The sequence below is a fragment of the Hyperolius riggenbachi genome, chromosome 1 (genome assembly GCF_040937935.1).
Source record: "Hyperolius riggenbachi isolate aHypRig1 chromosome 1, aHypRig1.pri, whole genome shotgun sequence".
NCBI lineage: Eukaryota > Metazoa > Chordata > Amphibia > Anura > Hyperoliidae > Hyperolius > Hyperolius riggenbachi.
The window spans coordinates 665,081,513-665,100,869 of NC_090646.1; the positions used below are offsets into that span (position 1 = coordinate 665,081,513).

The following is a 19,357-nucleotide window of genomic DNA, read 5'->3' on the forward strand; positions in this document are numbered from 1 at the left end:
TGACAACAGGTTTATTAATATACTCCAAAACAAACAGTGCAACGCGTTTCACGGATATGTTCCCACTTCCTCAGGCAATAAACAGATAGGCGTACACAGTATAGTCTCAAGGTCACGAATAGCGCCTCTGTAACATTTTAATTTATCATTTATAATCAGAACATTCTAGTAGTTTTTTTGGGAGCACATAAGAGAACCCTTAAAAAAAAAAAAAAAAAAAAAAAAACAAGCTAGAGGAAGGCGAAAACAACCCTGCAAACACATAAGCCAAATTGTGTTTCACAGGGAAAAAAAATGCCTTCCTGACCCCTACTTTTGGCGATCAAACATCTAGCTCAAATTAATTAAGGTGCCAATTAAGGTATATTACTCCTCAACTATTTCACACCAGTACAGCTTACCATGGCAAGGAGTGTCACTGGTGTCCTGTGCAGCCACACATGCACTCAATTTGCCTGCGAATGGAAAACATGCTGTGTAACTTCATCTGCACACTGGGGTGCATCAGTCCTCCTGTCACCAAACAACTCTTCCTCTCATCTGTCATCTCTTCCTGCAGTCGTGTAATCACATGATGCAGGAAGACATGCTGGCTGCTAAAAGGGAAAACCAAGTAGTAACAGCAGCCAGCATTGGTGAACTCAGACTTGCAACAAGTGAGTTAACACTCCTTGCGCTATACTTTTGTTGACATTACATCAACAAAAGTACTCTGAAGGATCACCCAACTAAGACTTGCACAATTTACCCCCCCCCCCCCCCCCATTACCCTAGCCTGCCCTATACTTAGCAATAACCTTCATCAGCTATGTCTATCCCACCAAACACTAACCTCCCCCCCAAAGCTATTCATAACAGTATCCTCCCTTTTACCTACACCCAACATTAACCTCCCTCCTACCTGTGCCCAAGACTAAACTTCACCCTACCTACTCCTAACACTACCCCCCCATGTCTAACAAACCCCTTCCTACATCTCTGGTCATATTTGCTCAAAATGGAATCTATACAATAGTCAGCTGGCAACACACGGGCACCTTAACTTTGTAACAACTAACAAAAACAGGCATGCATAAACATTGCAATATTTTGGAACAAAAGTAAACGGCCTGCATAATATAAAAAAAAACAAATTCTTTGGGAAAGGTTAACTTCAACATCCAACGGGAACCTATGAACTAAAAAAATACGATGTATCAGAATCAATTACAACAAAATTATGTTTAAAATGCAATCACAAACTGAATAAAACATTGTTTCTCAACATTGTTTGGTATATACCCCTTATATATAAACCCTGTATTCACCAAGTACCCCCTTGGCATAGTAAACATTATCTCAAGTACACCCTTGACAATATATATTGAATCATAGTACATAGTAGATTCTTAATTTCCAATCATTTACTATTGTTTTAATTAGCTAAAATACTAATTTGGTGGGGTTTATATAGGATGTATCTTTTTTTTTTTTTTTAAACTCCAAATTTGTTATTCTTGGTGAAGTATATCAAGCCTGTTTACCCCCTGGAACCATCAGAAGTACCACGTGTTGAGAACCTAAAGAAAACATTTTTTTCTACACACAAGACATGGCATTTACAAAATTATCCTGAAAGTTACGATTTTATTCTTCAAAAACAGCATAACAATGAATACTTACCAAAATGAAATATAACTGTTCATCCCACTAGACCGACAGCACCAACAGGGCACTTTCAACGCAACTCAACGAATAATGAACTCTAAATTTTAAATGAAAAGAAAAAGCGTAAGAACTCATCATGCTAAAAAACAAAAACAAACCCATTTTAAAGAGAAAGTGTGGCTGACATCAGTAGCTACTACAATGCTTTTTGTTCTGTCTATGGAACAGGATGTGACTGACTGGTTGGAAATCTAGTGAGCTGTGCAGCAACGGCCACTTCTTTTTCGGGTTTCTCCAGCCGAGCAATGTTTGGCGGTAATGAGCTCTTTCTGAAAACCCATGTGCTTGTAAGGTCACCGGTAACAATTCTTATGGTATCGGTCAAGATGGGATAAACATGACCGAAATTCATCTTTTCGAAAACTTTGGGTACTACCCATTTCTTTTGGCTACACGGGAATTCTAATCGAGTGTGGGTAGTACCTTGAGGTTGAGATGTCAATTTTGGATCTTTGACTACAGCTTGTAGTCGGCCTGCATTGCGATTATGGGCCAAAACTGCCAATTTTGTTCTGGCCTCCATAGAATCCATGGAATAATGGATTCTTTTCAGTCCGTACTTCAAAACCATGCTATGGAAGGTCTCTAGGATACCGGTCTGACAAAAGAGAGTGAGGTGAGGGATATCCTTGTCCAGCTTTGGGCTTGTAATTAATTTGGACAAGGCATCAAATGCAGGCATTTTGGTAGTGAGCCACTTATTTACTCTACCCTCAACCTCAACCGGGCCATGCTCACAGCGGTGTGTTCTGTCTCCGTCCTTCCACTCATGCTCACCTACAATGTGATGCAACAGGGACAGCAATTTGGCCCTGAAGACATTGGCATTATCTCGGGATGTTCTGCTGCTCCAATAAAAGTGGTTGACTATCATCCCTATCCATGGCCTTAATTCTTTATTTTTGTTTTTGGATGCAGCAGCGATCAGTTGTTTCTTGAATGGTTTGATGTAATGCCACATATCAAATTGGTGATCTATTTCGGTGTAGTCCACTGACATCAGGTGACGAATGCCAACATGTCTGTCAGTCCCTATAACTTGCACCCAAATGATTGGCCAATTCTGTCCAGGCAAGTTTTGAAGCCTTCCTTTTCCATGGCAGACGCCGAGGTTGTCTGCGAAACTTGCACAACTTCAAAATCCAGAACAAGTTTGGAGCGGCATCCCAAAAAGTGTAAGTGCAAAATTTGGCGGAATAGCCGGGACTGTCGCATTGGCCGTCACCGCACAGGAAAAAAGGCTTCTGAGACAAGAGTTCTTTCACACGCAATTTCTCCAACTGCCAGTTGTGGTCAATGGCGGGGAAAATGTAACGTCGCTGGTATTTGTAGAATGAGTTGGCAGATAAAAACTTAATACCGGCAAAGTTCATCATTTCTGCGACTTTAGTAAAGCTAGACCCACTGGAAACAAGCGCAGAGGCAATGACCAAATTTCCTGCGGCAAATTTTTTGACTATGGGCTGACTTTGCCTAAGTTTCTGCCTGTGTCCTCCAGAACACGTGGTGTATACAGTAAGCATTGTGCCACGGGTTTTTTTTTTCAATTCTTCTAATGGCCTCAAAACAGTCCTCTATGGGGCAATGTAATTTTGACAACAGTGTGTCAAGGCAGGACTCAAAGACAATAAATTTATGGTCATGCACAACACTTTCAGCTTCTGATAATTGGGGGGGTTCTACAACCGTGTTCTCAGAATCGGAGGACACATTGCAGTCTGCAGTGAGCTCAGACTCATAGGGAACATAATCTTCATCTTTATAGTAGTTCCCTTTTGGAATGGATGCAGTGGATGAAGGAGTGGTAGTTGAGCTATCCATGTAAAAGACCTCTTTTGGACAGTTTTGGAAACCACTTGAGGAGGTGGAAGGACTTTCTAGTGTGGGGATGTGTTCCACACAAACCTTTATGGGGGGTGAATTAAGAGGTGGTGGAATTTCATCCTGTTCCTTCTCTGGTGTACATGGAGAGGTTTCCTGTGTCTGTTTGCGTGTAGGGTATGCATGATCCATGCTGCGTGACCTAATCAACAATTCTATGATGTTTGGATCATGCGCGTTTGAAATGTCAAAGTCAATTGCCTCTGTTTGTGTGGATGTTGTTGCTTGTGTGGTAGAAGCATTACTTACCTGTTTATGACAGGGACACACACAAAATTTACAGAGACAACAGTGTACAGTTACTCCTCCGCTTGCTGTTGAAGGGGGCTGAGTCCGCATGCGTTTGAATAAGGCGTGGTGCCATTTTTTGTCCCTTTTCACTGCTTCAGAATCAGGGGAGAAGACTGTAGGCACGGCATCACTCTTCAAAGCCTTCTTTTCTTCTGTGGTGTACAAACAGCTAGACAAGAAATGACAAGAACACAGTCTATACTTATCACCACGCTTGTCCTCGATGACCTCCTCGATCAGTCTGTCCATAATATCATCTGGCACGCCAATGTTGTGACACCATTGACGGAGTAGTTCAGGCTCTCTCGGAAACTTGTACAACATCACATCTGGACTCATCCCCTTTTTGCCAGTCGTGTTGGCACATCCTTTGGCAAAGCACTTCGGCATGGCTGAAAATTGGAAAAAAAGGTTTTAGCTAATATACTTTTTTCAAAAAGCAAAATACAAACTGCACACTAAAGTTTTTGTAGCAGTAATCGGAGCCCTTAACCCTGTACAAACACTAGTTGATTGGAGCCCCAATCCAGGAGTTATATGTGCACATAGTATTCGGTAGCACAAGTCACTCACTATAGTTAGTAATTTGTTCCCCCCCCCCCAGTATTTTGAACCATATTTACTAACAGTCGGAGTCAAAAAAAAAAAAAAAAAAACCCTCATAGTTAACCATATGTGCACCACTAGCTAATTTCTCCCCACCAAGTACAGCTAGCAATATGACCTCACATTAGCCCCTACTGCCCCCTCTGTACATTTAGCCATTTTTAACCATAGACATTGTTAGACCTCCAGCCACCAGAGTAAGCCATGTGTAACCAGTATTAAGCAGTCCCCTCATATACAGTGCTGCCCATAATTATTCACACCCCTTGCAAATTTTGAACAAAAAAAAAAATTGATGGTTGCATAAACAGTGACAGGAAATGATATAGGCATCTCCAAAAAGATAATAACACTATATAGTGTGTGGGTGTGGGTGTTAGAAACACCTTTCTCAGCTTTTATTTACATTTGAGCAATAAAGTGTGAACAACTGTTTTAATAAACTGAACAGGTGAAAAATGGCAGCTCTCTGGAATTGGTTTGTGGACAGTCATGGCTAAGACAAAGGAGCTCAGTGAGGACCTGCAGCTACACACATTGTGGCTGCTCACATCACAAGTCAGAGAAGGCCTATAAGGCCATTTGTGAAGGTTTTGTAGTTTCAGTGGCTACAATGCAAAGTATAATTAATTAACCACCCTGGTGTTCTATTAGAACGGCCAGGGTGGCGGCGCAGCACAATTTTTTTTATTTTTTTTGTAAAATCATGTAGCTAGCCTAGCACTCCCCCCACCCCCTCCGATTGGCTCCGGCGATCAGGTCCATCAGGAAATCCCGTTCTGATCGGGATTTACATTAGGGCTTCCCCGTCGCCATGGTGACGGCTGCGATGATGTCACCGACGTCGTGACGTCAGAGGGAGTCCTGATCCACCCCTCAGCGCTGCCTGGCACTGATTGGCCAGGCTGCACAGGGGTCTCGGGGGGGGGGGGGGGTCTCTGCTTGCTGCGTGTTTTTTTAAAAAAAATATGTAAATGAAAAATGTAAATGAAATCCACCGCGGTGGTAATGGACGAGCTGAGCTTGTCATTACCGCCAAGGTGGTTAAAAAAAAACACGATGTTCCGCACTGTTAAATCTCAGAAGACGTAGTCGGAAGCCAAAACTGACTTCTGTGCTGGCCAGGATGATAATAAAGCCCAATGTACACGATACGATTGTTTGTGCGATTCGATTAAATCCGACATGTCCGATCAGGATTCGATTCAATTCAATTTGCCATTGCAAAACAATGGAAAATCGAGTTGAAATGAATCCCGATCGGGCATGTCGGATTTAATCGGATCGTAAAATTAATCGTAATCGTATCGTGTAGATGGGGCATAAGAGAGGTGAAAAAGTATCCAAGGATCACCAACAAGGCCATCCTGGTTAATCTGGACACTGTTGGAAAGGTCTCAAGGCAGAGAATCCTACGAGACACTGCACACTGCTGGGTTCCATAGATGCAGACCAAGGAGGATGCCACTTCTCCAGATAAGGCACACAAAAGCTCACTTAGCCTTTGCAAATGCTCATCTGGACAAAGAAGAAGAATTGTGGCGTTCTGTGTTATGGTCAGATGAAACAAAAATTGAATTGTTTGGTCACAATGAAAAAGCAACCTTCAACTCAAAGAACACCATCCCCACTGTCAAACATGATTGTGGGAAACTAATGCTTTGGTGGCGTTTTCCAGCCAATGGACCAGGGAACCTAATCACAGTAAAGGGGGCCATACACTAGGCGACCAACCAACCGACCATCCAATTCGATTATTATAATCAAATTGGTTGAAAATTGATGCTGCCAAGTGCATGCCCGACTGACAAAGCGACCAATTTCGGGACAGAAATTGGCCACACAGTCGATTGCACATGTTGGAAAATGTCGGACCAAGGTTGGTTGGTCGGTGCGTGGCGGTCAAATTACGAACGAGCGACGAAACCCCCGCCGCTGCAATGTATAAATGTATGTAGTGTAGTGCATTTATACATTACCTGTCCGGTGTCAGCCTCCACGCAGTTTCCATCCATCTTGCCGGGTTCCACATACACGCCAGCGGCGTTATGTCTGATGTCACGAAGGCGTATAGTGGCTGACGTCAGACATAGCGTGTATAGCGCACAGCTAGCGTGTATGCGGCTTACCCGGCGAGATGGACGGATGTACCCGGCGAGCTGCTACAGGACAGGTAATGTATAAATGCACTACACAACATACATTTATACATTTTGGGGCAGGGCGGACGCGGCGGCTCAGCCTATTCCCGGATGATTTCATGCTGAAATCGGACGGGAATCTGCCTGTAGTGTATGGGCAGATTCAATTAGAGATACATTTGTCTCTTGGTGGAATCTGCCCATATTCGTTCTAATGTGTGGGCAAATTAAAAGGCACCATAAAAAAAGAGCAAAACAAGAGGATTCACAATGACAACATCATCAGGCAGTCTGCAGAGAAACTTGCCCTTCGGCACCAGTGGACATTTCAGCATAAAAATGACCCCCCCCCCAAAAAAAAACCCCACAAAAGTGAAGAAATGAGTCCCGACTTTAATCCAATTGAGAACAGTGTTCTCCCTAGGACTAATTGAGTGGGCGGGCCGTTCGGTAGTTTTGAAACCCCACCCAGCTGCCAAAAGTCAGTGCTGTAAACAAACTGCAGGCAGCGGAGCACTTTATTGCCTACTTTCAATACCAGGCTCTCGCACAATAGGGAAAGCCGTCGCTGAACACTGCAGGAGCACTCCTCTGCCTGCGTCACAGTGATTGGCTGGGCGGGTTGAGATTGGCCGCGGCAAGGTGCTTAGTTACCACTGGGGGGCAGGGCTCCGCGGCCAGGAGCAGTCCCGAGCAGTGTGAGGTAGGGGGAACGCACGCTCCAAGTGAAGAAGCTGGGGGCCTGACTTCAATCCTTCCTACCACTTCTCACCTTCCCCCTGCTTAACAAGCTCCTTGGGCGGTAGTATATACCAGGCATGGGCTCAAATTTGGCTTCGGGTGATCCTGATAGTTACTATCCGGATTTCACCCAGTAATGCTGTGCGGGGTCAAGCTTACCTAGCTGACGTCTTCTTCGCTCGTCCCTCGGCGACTCCCACGATGCATTCCACGCAGCGTCACGTGATTACAAACACTTCCTCCTTCTGTGACGCCGCATGGAACACATCGTGGGAGGCGCCGAGGGACGAGCGAAGAAGACGTCAGATGGGTAAGCTTGACCCCCCCCCCCCCCCCCACCCAGCCCGCACACCATTACTGGGTGAAATCCGGATAGTAACTATCAGGATCACCCGAAGCCGAATTTGAGCCCATGCCTGGTATATACAGCTTCATTGGCTGGGCTCTCTTAGATGCTAGAGCACCAGCCAGCCCCCTGATCCACGCCATCTCCTCTCAGTGATGCTGCACATAGTACTTCTTGTTTTGGTGTGTGCGCGACATTGCAGAGAGAGTAGACAGCGCAGACAAAGCGGCTGGCTGGTGCTCTAACGTCTAAAAGAGCCTGGAGCCAGTAAAATTGTATCTACCGCACTGAGGGGCACCAAGGTGAGCTGCACACCCTCAACAATAGCCCACCAGCGGCCAGACTCCAGCCTGAGCCACCCTCCCAACAAGCCACTAGCTTCTGACCTGACACACCCGAATTGCCTCCAGCCTGAGCAGTGAGTTGGTGACTGTACTGCCCATGTTACCGTCTCTCCTATGTGTTGTACAGAAGTATGTGTGTGTTATGCCTGCACTCATGTATGTGTACTGCAAGTCCTTTCTTGTGTGTATGTGTTCTGCCTACCCTCGTGTGAGGTGGCGAGCTAATAATGGAGCACACCTGGTTTGTTATACTGGCAACAGGGCTGCTAATACCAAGGTACATTTGGCTACATATACATAGGAGGGGCTAGCTACCTAAGTTTAGGTGAATTTCATTGGTTAACTGAATTGGGTCCAGTTGCACATTAAAGGGGACCTTAACTGAGAAGGATATGAATTTTTTTTCCGTTTAAAATAATGCCAGTTGCCTGACTCTCTTGCTGATCCTGTGTCTCAGCCCCTGAACGAGCATGCAGATCAGGTGCGCTGACTGAAGGAAGACTGGGTGTGGGATTCAGCCACTGCTGCAAACAGAGATCAGCAGGACCGACTAGCAACTGGTATCGTTAAAAAGGAAACATTTATATCCCTCTCAGTTATGGTTCCCTTAAAGGGGATTGACAGCCCTGCTAGTCTATTTCTCTGCAGTAGTATCTGAATAACACCAGAAACAAGCATGCAGCTAGTCTTGTCAGATCTGACTTTAATGTCACAAAACACCTGCTCTGCTGCATGCTTGTTCAAGGGCTATGGCTAATAGTATTCGAGGCAGAGGATCAGCAGAAGGGCCCTGCAACTGGCATTGCTTAGATGGAAATAAATATGGCAGCCTCCATATCCCTCTCACTTCAGTTGTCCTTTGAAATCCACACCCCAAGTAAATTTGGCCACATAGAGGTGGGCTCACGAGTACTAACGAGTGGCTAAGCACTCAAATTCGTGATTTAAATAAGGCTTCATTGCCTCAGTTGTGCAGCGGGAAAACAAGAGGTTATTTACCCATAAGTCCGTGGTATATCTAGTGCTCCAAATAGCTCACTACGCACACTTCTTCCTACAAGCAAGGAGGAAGTGCGCATAGTGAGGCTTGCAACGTGTCCAATAGGACATTTGCAAGCCATTCGGAGCGCACCATATACCACAGATTTTTGGGTAAATAACCCTTTGTTTCCAACCACACACCTGAGGCAATGAAGCCTCATTTAAATCATGATTTTGAGTGCTTAGCCACTCGTTAGTACTCGTAAGCTCACCTCTGGTCCTACACCCCATCCATCCAACCCCCCACCCCCCCCCCCCCCCCCCCCCATGGGCTGATATAAAAGAGTAGCCAGTATGCATCTTACCAACTTCTTTCTGATATCGAACAGGTGAGCTTTCACTTCGCTGCACGCCTCAGCTCTTCTGTGTCTTCAAATTTGGACCTCGCTGTCCTCGGATACTCAGTTCCAAATGTTTGCTATAAAAAAAAATAATAATATATGATAAAAAAAATATATAATGCTATATAATAAAAGCCCTGTGTCACTGCATCCAGTAGTTTAGCAGCGTCCCTGTGTCCCTGGTAATTTGTGCCGGACCTGACCGTTTGTTGTCTGTAGTTCACAAAGGTTTTCATTGCATTATAGGAAATAACAGCTTTTTCCAACTGCCAAGCAAGCAGCTCCCTGGGCTCCATTCAAAAAGCAGTGCTAAATTAGTTAGCACGTCCTACAAGCCCATAGCACGTCTAAAGTAACTAATGCCGCGCTAAGTTATCGAGCGCAAAGTTCAGCCCCGCGCGAAGCGGCGCACCGGATGCGTCTGAAAAGTTGCATTGGGTGCGCCTTTAACATCGCACCGGGTGCACCTGAATCATCGCACCGTGCGACGTTTAAGATGCATGCTTAAACTTTGCGCGCGCTAACTAAAAGTTAAAAGTTAGCACTGCTTTGTGAATCGAGCCCCTTGTATGCATATTCTTCAGACAGTGGTGGGGAACGAGCAAGCAGGACGCGTATGTGAGTGCATTGCGGGGGGGATGGTAGCGGCTGTGACCTAGTGCCCGTTTTTTTACTAGTATATATATAAAAGTCTATCTATCTATATATATATATATACATACACACACACACGTTAGACTATAACTATAGTAGGATTAAATTGTGAGCTTCTATGAGGAAACTGACAGGACTATGTACTCTGTAAAGTTCTGAATAATAGGTTAGTGCTAGGGATAGGTCCACGAGTTATTAACTGGAATTTGTGATTAAAATGAGACTGGATTGTATCAGGTGTGCACCTGGAAGAAAGTGGGTTACTTAACCAGAAGTCCGCCGGCTTCTATGCGTATCAAACGTCTTGCTCGCAGCCTACGGGACACGTCGAAAGGCACACTACAGCACACTTCCTCCATCAAGCCGAAAGGAGGAAGTGTGCGGTAGAGAGAGTCTTGCAACACGTTCCATAGGCCACATGCAAGAGGTTTGATACGTATACAAGCCGGCAGACTTCTGGATAAGTAACCCCGTCTCCCATGCACACACCTGCGGGAATTAAGTCTGATTTTAATCACAAACTCCAGTTTACAACTGTTTAATTCTCCCTCATTTGTGGGCCCCCGTAGCGCAACTTTCCCCACAATATGCAATAATATCAGACCTTATTTCAGCACGGCTGACACCCCTAAATGACTAGCAGCAGTGGGCCCCTTAGCGCACATAATATGCAATACAATCTAACCTAATTTCAGAGCGGCTAACCCCCCCCCCCAATGACTAAAAGCAGTGGGCCCCTTAGCGCAACTGTCCCCACATAATATGCAATAATATCAGACCTCATTTCAGAGCGGCTGACCCCTCTAAATGACTGAAAGCAGTGGACCCCTTAGCACAACTGTCCCCACATAATATGCAATAATATCAGACCTCATTTCAGAGCGGCTGACCCCCCTAAATGACTGACAGCAGTGGGCCCCTTAGCACAACTGTCCCCACATAATATGCAATAATATCAGACCTCATTTCAGAGCGGCTGACCCCCCTAAATGACTGACAGCAGTGGGCCCCATAGCACAACTGTCCCCACATAATATGCAATAATATCAGACCTCATTTCAGAGCGGCTGACCCCCCTAAATGACTGACAGCAGTAGGCCCCTTAGCACAACTGTCCCCACATAATACGCAATATTAAGCAATAATATCAGACCTCATTTCAGAGCGGCTGACCCCCCCCCCCCCCCCCCCCTAAGTTACTGAAAGCAGTGGGTCCCTTAGCGCAACTGTCCCCACATAACATGCAATAAAATCAGACCTCATTTCAGAGCGGCTGACCCCTCTAAATGACTGATAGCAGTGGACCCATTAGAGCAACTGTCCCAATACAATAAGCAATATTAGACATATCAGTGCAGCTGACCCCCCCTAAATGACTGACAGCAGTGGGCCCCTTAGCGCAACTGTACCCACATAATACGCAATAATATCAGACCTCATTTCAGAGCGGCTGACCCCTCTAAATGGCTGACAGCAGTGGGCCCCTTAGCAAAACTGTCCCTGCATAACATGCAATAAAATCAGACCTCATTTCACAGCGGCTGACCCCTCTAAATGACTAAAAGCATTGGGCCCCTTAGCGCAACTGTCCCCACATAACATGCAATAATATCAGACCTCATATCAAAGCAGCTGACCCCCCCTAAATTACTGAAAGCAGTGGGCCCCTTAGCACAACTGTCCCCACATAAAATGCAATACATTCAGACCTCATTTCAGAGCGGCTGATCACCCAAATGGCTGAAAGCAGTGGGCCCCTTAGCGCAAATATGCAATAAAATCAGACCTCATTTCAGAGCGGCTGACCCCTCTAAATAACTGACAGCAGTGGGCCCCTTAGCACAACTGTCCCCACATAATACGCAATAATATCAGACCTTATTTCAGAGTGGCTGAACCCTCTGACTGACAGCAGTGGGCCCCTTAGCACACTGTCACCACATTATATGCAATAATATTAAGCAATAACATCATACCTCATTTCAGAGCGGCTGACCCCCCTAAATGACTGACAGCAGTGGGCCCCTTAGCACAACTGCCCCCACATAATACGCAACAATATCAGACCTCATTTCAGAGCGGCTGACCGCTCTAAATGACTGACAGCAGTGGGCCCCTTAGCACAACTGTCCCCACATAATACGCAATATTAAGCAAGACTATCCGACCTCATTTCAGAGCGGCTGGCCCCCCTACATGACTGACAGCAGTGGGCCCCTTAGCACAACTGTCCCCACATAATACGCAATATTAAGCAAGAATATCAGACCTCATTTCAGAGCGTCTGGCCCCCCTACATGACTGACAACAGTGGGCCCCTTAGCACAACTGTCCCCACATAATACGCAATAATATTAAGCAATAATATCAGACCTCATTTCCGAGCGGCTGACCCCTCTAAATGACTGACAGCAGTGGGCCCCTTAGCGCAACTGTCCCCACATAACATGCAATAATATCAGACCTCACATCAAACCGGCTGACTCCCCCACCCTAAACTACGGAAAGCAGTGGGCCCCTTAGCGCAACTGTCCCCACATAACATGCAATAATATCAGACCTCATTTCAGAGAGGCTGACCCCTCTAAATGACTGACAGCAGTGGACCCATTAGAGCAACTGTCCCAATACAATAAGCAATTTTAGACATATCAGTGCGGCTCACCCCCCTAAATGACTGACAGCAGTGGGCCCCTTAGCGCAACTGTACCCACATAAAATGCAATTCATTCAGACCTCATTTCAGAGCGGCTGACCCCTCTAAATGACTGAAAGCAGTGGGCCCCTTAGCACAACTGTCCCCACATAATACGCAATAATATCAGACCTCATTTCAGAGCGGATGACCCCGTTGACTGAGAGTAGTGAGCCCCTTAGCACAACTGTCCCCACATAATATGCAATATTAAGCAATAATATCTGACCTCATTTCAGAGCGGCTGACCCCCCTACATGACTGACAGCAGTGGGCCCCTCAGCACAACTGTCCCCAAATAATATGCAATAATATTAAGCAATAATATCACACCTCATTTCAGAGCGGCTGACCCCTCTAAATGACTGACAGCAGTGGGCCCCTTAGCACAACTGTCCCCACATAAAATACAATACATTCAGACCTCATTTCAGAGCGGCTGACCACCCAAATGGCTGAAAGCAGTGGGCCCCTTAGCGCAAATATGCAATAAAATCAGACCTCATTTCAGAGCGGCTGACCCCTCTAAATGACTGACAGCATTGGGCCCCTTAGCACAACTGCCCCCACATAATACGCAATAATATCAGACCTCATTTCACAGCGGCTGACCCCTCTAAATGACTGACAGCAGTGGGCCCCTTAGCACAACTGTCCCCACATATTACGCAATATTAAGCAATAATATCAGACCTCATTTCAGAACGGCTGACCCCCCTAAATGACTGACAGCAGTGGGCCCCTTAGCACAACTGCCCCCACATAACATGCAATAAAATCAGACCTTATTTCAGAGCGGCTGCCCCCCTAAATGACTGACAGCAGTGGCCCCTTAGCGCAACTGTCTCCACATAATACGTAATATTAAGCAATAAAATCAGACCTCAATTCACAGCGACTGACCCCTCTAAATGCCCGACAGCAGTGGGCCCCTTAGCACAACTGTCCCTACATAACATGCAATAATATCAGACCTCATACCAAAGCGGCTGACCCCCCTAAATTACTAAAATCAGTGGGCCCCTTAGCAACTGTCCCCACATAACATGTAATAAAAACAGACCTCATTTCAGAGTGGCTGCTAGCATGCTGCAATAATATGGTTGATAATTTTAGCCGACAGTGCAAATTAATTTGATTTTACCTGTGTCATAAATCAAAAAATGCAAACCGTATAGTTGTGCAAAAAAAAAAAAGGATGTCTAGCTAATTACGTGTCATTTTACTCTGCTAATAGTCCTCGGGTAAATGCTATGGCGCGCTGCAGCAGGGAGAATAGGGAAAAAAATATAAAAAGGGTTTCTTACCGACACTTGGACGATCAACCAGGCTAAGTCTTCCGCTTCTCTCTGCCCTCCGATCGGGTCTTCACTGGCCTCCTCCGCTCCGGTCCTGGCTGGCCTCTTCCGCTCTTCCTCTCCGGTCCTCGCTGGCCTCCTCCGCTCCCCCTCCGGTCCTGGTTGGCCTCCTCCGCTCCCGCTCCACTGACAGCAGTGGGCCCCTTAGCACAACTGTCCCCACATAATACGCAATATTAAGCAATAATATCAGACCTCATTTCAGAGCGGCTGATCCCCCCTAAATTACTGAAAGCAGTGGGCCCCTTAGCGCAACTGTCCCCACATAACATGCAATAAAATCAGACCTCATTTCAGAGCGGCTGACCCCTCTAAATGACTGACAGCAGTGGACCCCTTAGCGCAACTGTCCCAATATAATAAGCAATATCAGACAAATCAGTGCGGCTGACCCCCCTAAATGACTAACAGCAGTGGGCCCCTTAGAGCAACTGTCCCCACATAATACGTAATATTAAGCAATAAAAACAGACCTCATTTCACAGCAGCGGACCCCTCTAAATGACTAAAAGCAGTGGGCCCCTTAGCGCAATTGTCCCAATACAATAAGCAATATTAGACATATCAGTGCAGCTGACCCCACCTAAATGACTGACAGCAGTGGACCCCTTAGCGCAACTGTACCCACATAATACGCAATAATATCAGACCTCATTTCAGAGCAGCTGACCCCTCTAAATGGCTGACAGCAGTGGGCCCCTTAGCCCAACTGTACCCACATAATACGCAATAATATAAGACCTCATGTCAGAGCGGCTGACCCCGCTAAATGCCTGACAGCTGTGGGCCCCTTAGCACAACTGTCCCTACGTAACATGCAATAATATCAGACCTCATACCAAAGCGGCTGACCCCCCCTAAATTGCTAAAATCAGTGGGCCCCTTAACGCAACTGTCCCCACATAACATGTAATAAAAACAGACCTCATTTCAGAGTGGCTGCTAGCATGCTGCAATAATATGGTTGATAATTTTGGCCGACAGTGCAAATTAATTTGATTTTACCTGTGTCATAAATCAAAAAATGCAAACCATATAGTTGTGCAAAAAAAAAAAATGTCTAGCTAATTACGTGTCATTTTACTCTACTAATAGTCCTCGGGTAAATGCTATGGCGCGCTGCAGCAGGGAGAATAGGGGGAAAAAAGAAAAGGGCTTACCGACACTTGGACGATCAACCAGGCTAAGTCTTCCGCTTCTCTCTGCCCTTCGATCGGGTCTTCACTGGCCTCCTCCGCTCCGGTCCTGGCTGGCCTCTTCCGCTCTTCCTCTCCGGTCCTCGCTGGCCTCCTCCGCTCCCCCTCCGGTCCTGGTTGGCCTCCTCCGCTCCTGCTCCTCGCTGGCCTCCTCCGCTCCGGGCTGGCCTCCTCCGCACCGCTCCGGTCCTGGCTGGCCTCCTCTGCTCCGGTCCTGGCTGGCCTCCTCTGCTCCGGTCCTGGCTGGCCTCCTCTGCTCCGGTCCTGGCTGGCCTCCTCCGCTCTGGTCCTGGCAGTCCTCCTCCGCTCCGGTCCTGAAAGTCCTCCTCCGCTCCGGTCCTGAAAGTCCTCCTCCGCTCCCGCTCCGGTCCTGGCTGGCCTCCTCCGCTCCGGTCCTGGCAGGCCTCCTCCGCTCTTCCGCTTCTTCCATCCACAGCACCACAAGATGTCCACGTCGCTCTTCTCTGTCCTCCGCTCCGGTCTTCTGCTCGCTCCTTACTCTTACGGTTAACACCCAACAGACTCAGATTAGTCAATTGTCTGAGGAGGTGCACACCATTCAAGCACCTGATGCACCAGTGCTATCCCCTCTGGTTTTGGAGCCCAGACTGCCTCTCCTGGAAAGGTTCTCTGGGCATAGGGCCGATTTTCGGAATTTTAAAAATCGGTGCCTTTCTTATTTTGAGTTATGTCCTAGTTTATCAGGGTCTGAAAGTCAGAGGGTCACATTTATTAAAACATTATTGTCTGGAGATTCGCAATCCTGGGCCTACAGTCTCCCAGATAATCATGAAGCCTTAGTATCTGTTCAAGACTTTTTTAAAGCAATGGCTGTTATATATGATGATCCCGATTTAGCTATAACCGCAGAAAGGAAGCTTAAGACCCTCAGACAGGGGCATAACCCCGTGGAAGTTTACGCCGCAGAATTTAGAAGATGGGCAGTATCAACTAGATGGGGGCAATATGCTTTGCTTGACTGTTTTTTATCGGGGTTATCTGATGCAGTTGCTGAGTTAATGCTAGGTCATCCAGAGCCCAGGACTATGGATGAGGCAATTTCTCTAGCTATTAAAATTGATCGGCGAGTCCGGTATTACAAGCAGACTCGCAGTAGAGCACCAGGGAGATCTTCCGTTAATACCTGTCGTGCTTCTCCCTCTCCTCAGGAGAAGCCGATGCAGGTTACTCAGGCTAGGTTCACGGAGGTGAAGAAAGATGAGAAACGGGTACATTGTGCAGAGACAGGACACTTGGTCCAGGATTGTCCCATCGAAACAGAGAAATTATACCGTTCAGTGATAGTCGGTAGTGCCTCTCTAGACGACTCAGTCTTATCGTTAAGGGATAGTCGCCTACTTCTTCCATGTTCTATTACCTGGAAAGATCAGGTTCGGGTCACTCAGGCCTTTGTAGACTCGGGCTCTGCGGCCAATTTTATGGATTATGATTTTGCAGTTAAGTTTGGTTTCCCTCTCACGTCTTTGGAACATCAGCTCGTTGTCATGGCAGTGGACGATTCACCACTGCAGGGAAACCGATCTCTCTCTCAGACTCCTGTATTGTTATGTCAGATTGGGGTTCTGCATAAAGAACAAATACAATTTCTGGTCCTCAAGATGGCTACCTCCACTGTGATCCTTGGCATGCCGTGGCTTCAACAGCACTCCCCTCAGATTGACTGGAGTTCCAGACAATTATTAAATTGGTCTCCTTATTGTCATCATCATTGTTTGGAGAAAGTCACGGTATGTGCTACTAAGGTCCAAGTGGAGGGATTGCCTACTCAGTACTCTGATTTTGCGGATGTTTTCTGCCCTAAGGCAGCAGACAAGCTTCCTCCTCATCGGGCCTTTGACTGCCCTATTGAGTTGAGATCAGGTTGTATGCCCCCTAGGGGCCATTTATATAATCTTTCTGGGCCTGAGAAGCTTGCCATGCAAGAATACATCAAAGAAAACTTGGCCAAAGGCTTCATCCGTCCTTCTAGGTCGCTTCTTTTTTGTACAGAAAAAGGACGGTGGCCTGCGGCCATGTATTGACTACAGAGGACTGAACAAGATCACTGTAAAGAATCGTTACCCTCTTCCCCTGATTGATAATTTATTCGCCCAGATTACCGATGCTGGTGTTTTCACCAAACTTGATCTCAGAGGGGCATACAACCTGATTCGCATAAGAGAGGGTGACGAGTGGAAGACGGCGTTCAACACACCCGACGGGCACTACGAGTATCGTGTTATGCCCTTCGGGTTGTGCAACGCACCCGCCGTCTTCCAAGAGCTCATCAATAAGGTTTTCAGGGAAGTCCTCGGGCGGTTGGTTCTCGTCTATTTAGACGATATACTCATTTTTTCACACAATTTGTCGGAACACAGAAAACACGTAAGATATGTCTTGAAAAAGATAAGATAGAACTCCTTGTATGCCAAGATTGAGAAGTGTCTTTTCGAAGTTTCAGAGGTTCCTTTTTTGGGGTACATAGTCTCTACCACAGAGTTGTCAATGGATCCCTAAAAGGTATCAGCCGTCTTGGAGTGGCCGCAACCTTTGGGGTTGAAGGCACTTCACGATTCCTTGGCTTTGCCAATTATTACAGGAGGTTCATTAAGGGGTTTTCTTCTGTGGTGTCACCTCTTACTGAGCTTACCAAGAGGGGGGCAGATACAATTGGTCATCAGGGGCGCAAGCTGCTTTTTCATCATTGAAACAAATTGTTTTGCTCCGCTCCCATTCTGAGGCATGTGGATGTGTCCCTTCCATTTATTGTTGAGGTGGATGCCTCGGAAATAGGGGTGGGGGCTGTACTGTCTCAGCACACCGAGCTTCAGGGCAGGTTGCACCCATGTGCATTTTTTTCCTGGAAATGTTCTCCTGCCGAGAGGAACTAGGACATCGGGAATCGAGAACTGTTGGCCATCAAACTCGCTTTTGAGGAATGGTGACATTGGCTTGAGGGTGCTGAACATACTATCACAGTCTATACTGATCACAAAAACTTGTACATTGAGGGAGCGAAACGACTCAATCCCAGACAGGCTCGCTGGTCCCTATTTTTTGCAAGGTTCAGGTTCACCATTACTTACAGGCCGGGTAGTAAAAAGATTAAAGCTGATGCTTTGTCTAGATGTTTTGAGCCCGAGACAGTACAGCCCGTTACCCAGATAGGCATTCTTCCTGAGAAGGTGGTCCTTGCTGCTGCGATAGTTCGAGAGGATTTAGTCCCCACTTTAAATCAACTTCAGCAGAAAGATAGGAGACGGTCTGAAGAGTGGCAGGTTGTACCAAGTGACATAATGTGGGCCCTGCCATCCAGAATAAGAAGGGTTAAAACTTCTTACGCGTCTCTGTTTAAATCTGTTGTGCAGGAGGATTCCTCTCCCTCCCTCCCTGGGATGTTTGATACAGAAGAACCTAAGGAAAAGAAGCAGGACAGATCTGATGGACCATGTCCGGAGTCCACGCCTCAAGGGGGGGGGGGGGGACTGTAACATCCATGAAAGCTGCGGCTGCGGGCACGCAGGGTGTCTCCGTAGCCGCCTCGCTTTCCTGCTCAGAGACTTCGCCCATTCCTCTGGCGTCTAGTACGCCGAGGACGGGGTTGTCTATTGCTCATAGGGTTGCTGTATCGCGCGGGCGCGCACAGAGACAGGTCCTTTATGTGGGGAGGAGGCGCGTCAGCTGACCAGCCGGTCGGCTGACGTCAGAGGAGACTCACGGCGCTCCGGATTGGCTGATTGGTGGTGGGCGCGGCCGTGGGGTGTCCTCTGCTTCAAAAGCCTTCAGTCTTCACTCGCAACCTGTCTGCTGTTGCGAATGCTCATGTGTTAGCGCTCAGACCTTAGATAGTATCCGGTGTGCTTTGATCTGGGAGGAAACCAGGGATTTCACACAAGACTAGGATTATTGTATTATTGTATATTTGATATTCTGTGTATGACTCTGGCTATCCTCTGACCCTGCTCTTGCTAATCGATTCTGTATTTCTGCCCATCTGACTCTGTTGCTGAACCCT

General features: G+C 46.8%; 2 protein-coding genes across 3 annotated transcripts in view; both read right to left on the minus strand.

Moving 5' to 3' along the window:
• The window catches only part of LOC137532290 (NACHT, LRR and PYD domains-containing protein 12-like), a 362,324-nt gene that overhangs the window by 189,076 nt on the left and 153,891 nt on the right, over nt 1-19,357 (minus strand). The gene's annotated exons all lie outside the window — the stretch shown is intronic.
• Nucleotides 955-17,518, minus strand: LOC137532328 (uncharacterized). Its single transcript, XM_068252741.1, has 4 exons — nt 14,096-17,518; nt 9,404-9,516; nt 1,663-4,271; nt 955-1,178 (listed from the first exon to the last, which is right to left on the minus strand). Exon 3 carries the CDS (start codon nt 4,267-4,269, stop codon nt 3,181-3,183), a length of 1,089 nt encoding a protein of 362 aa, XP_068108842.1. The 5' UTR covers nt 4,270-4,271; nt 9,404-9,516; nt 14,096-17,518; the 3' UTR covers nt 955-1,178; nt 1,663-3,180.

Coding starts and splice junctions, on each gene's coding strand:
- LOC137532328 (XM_068252741.1), bottom strand. CDS start 4,269: ATGCCGAAGTGCTTTGCCAAAGGATGTGCCAACACGACTGGCAAAAAG.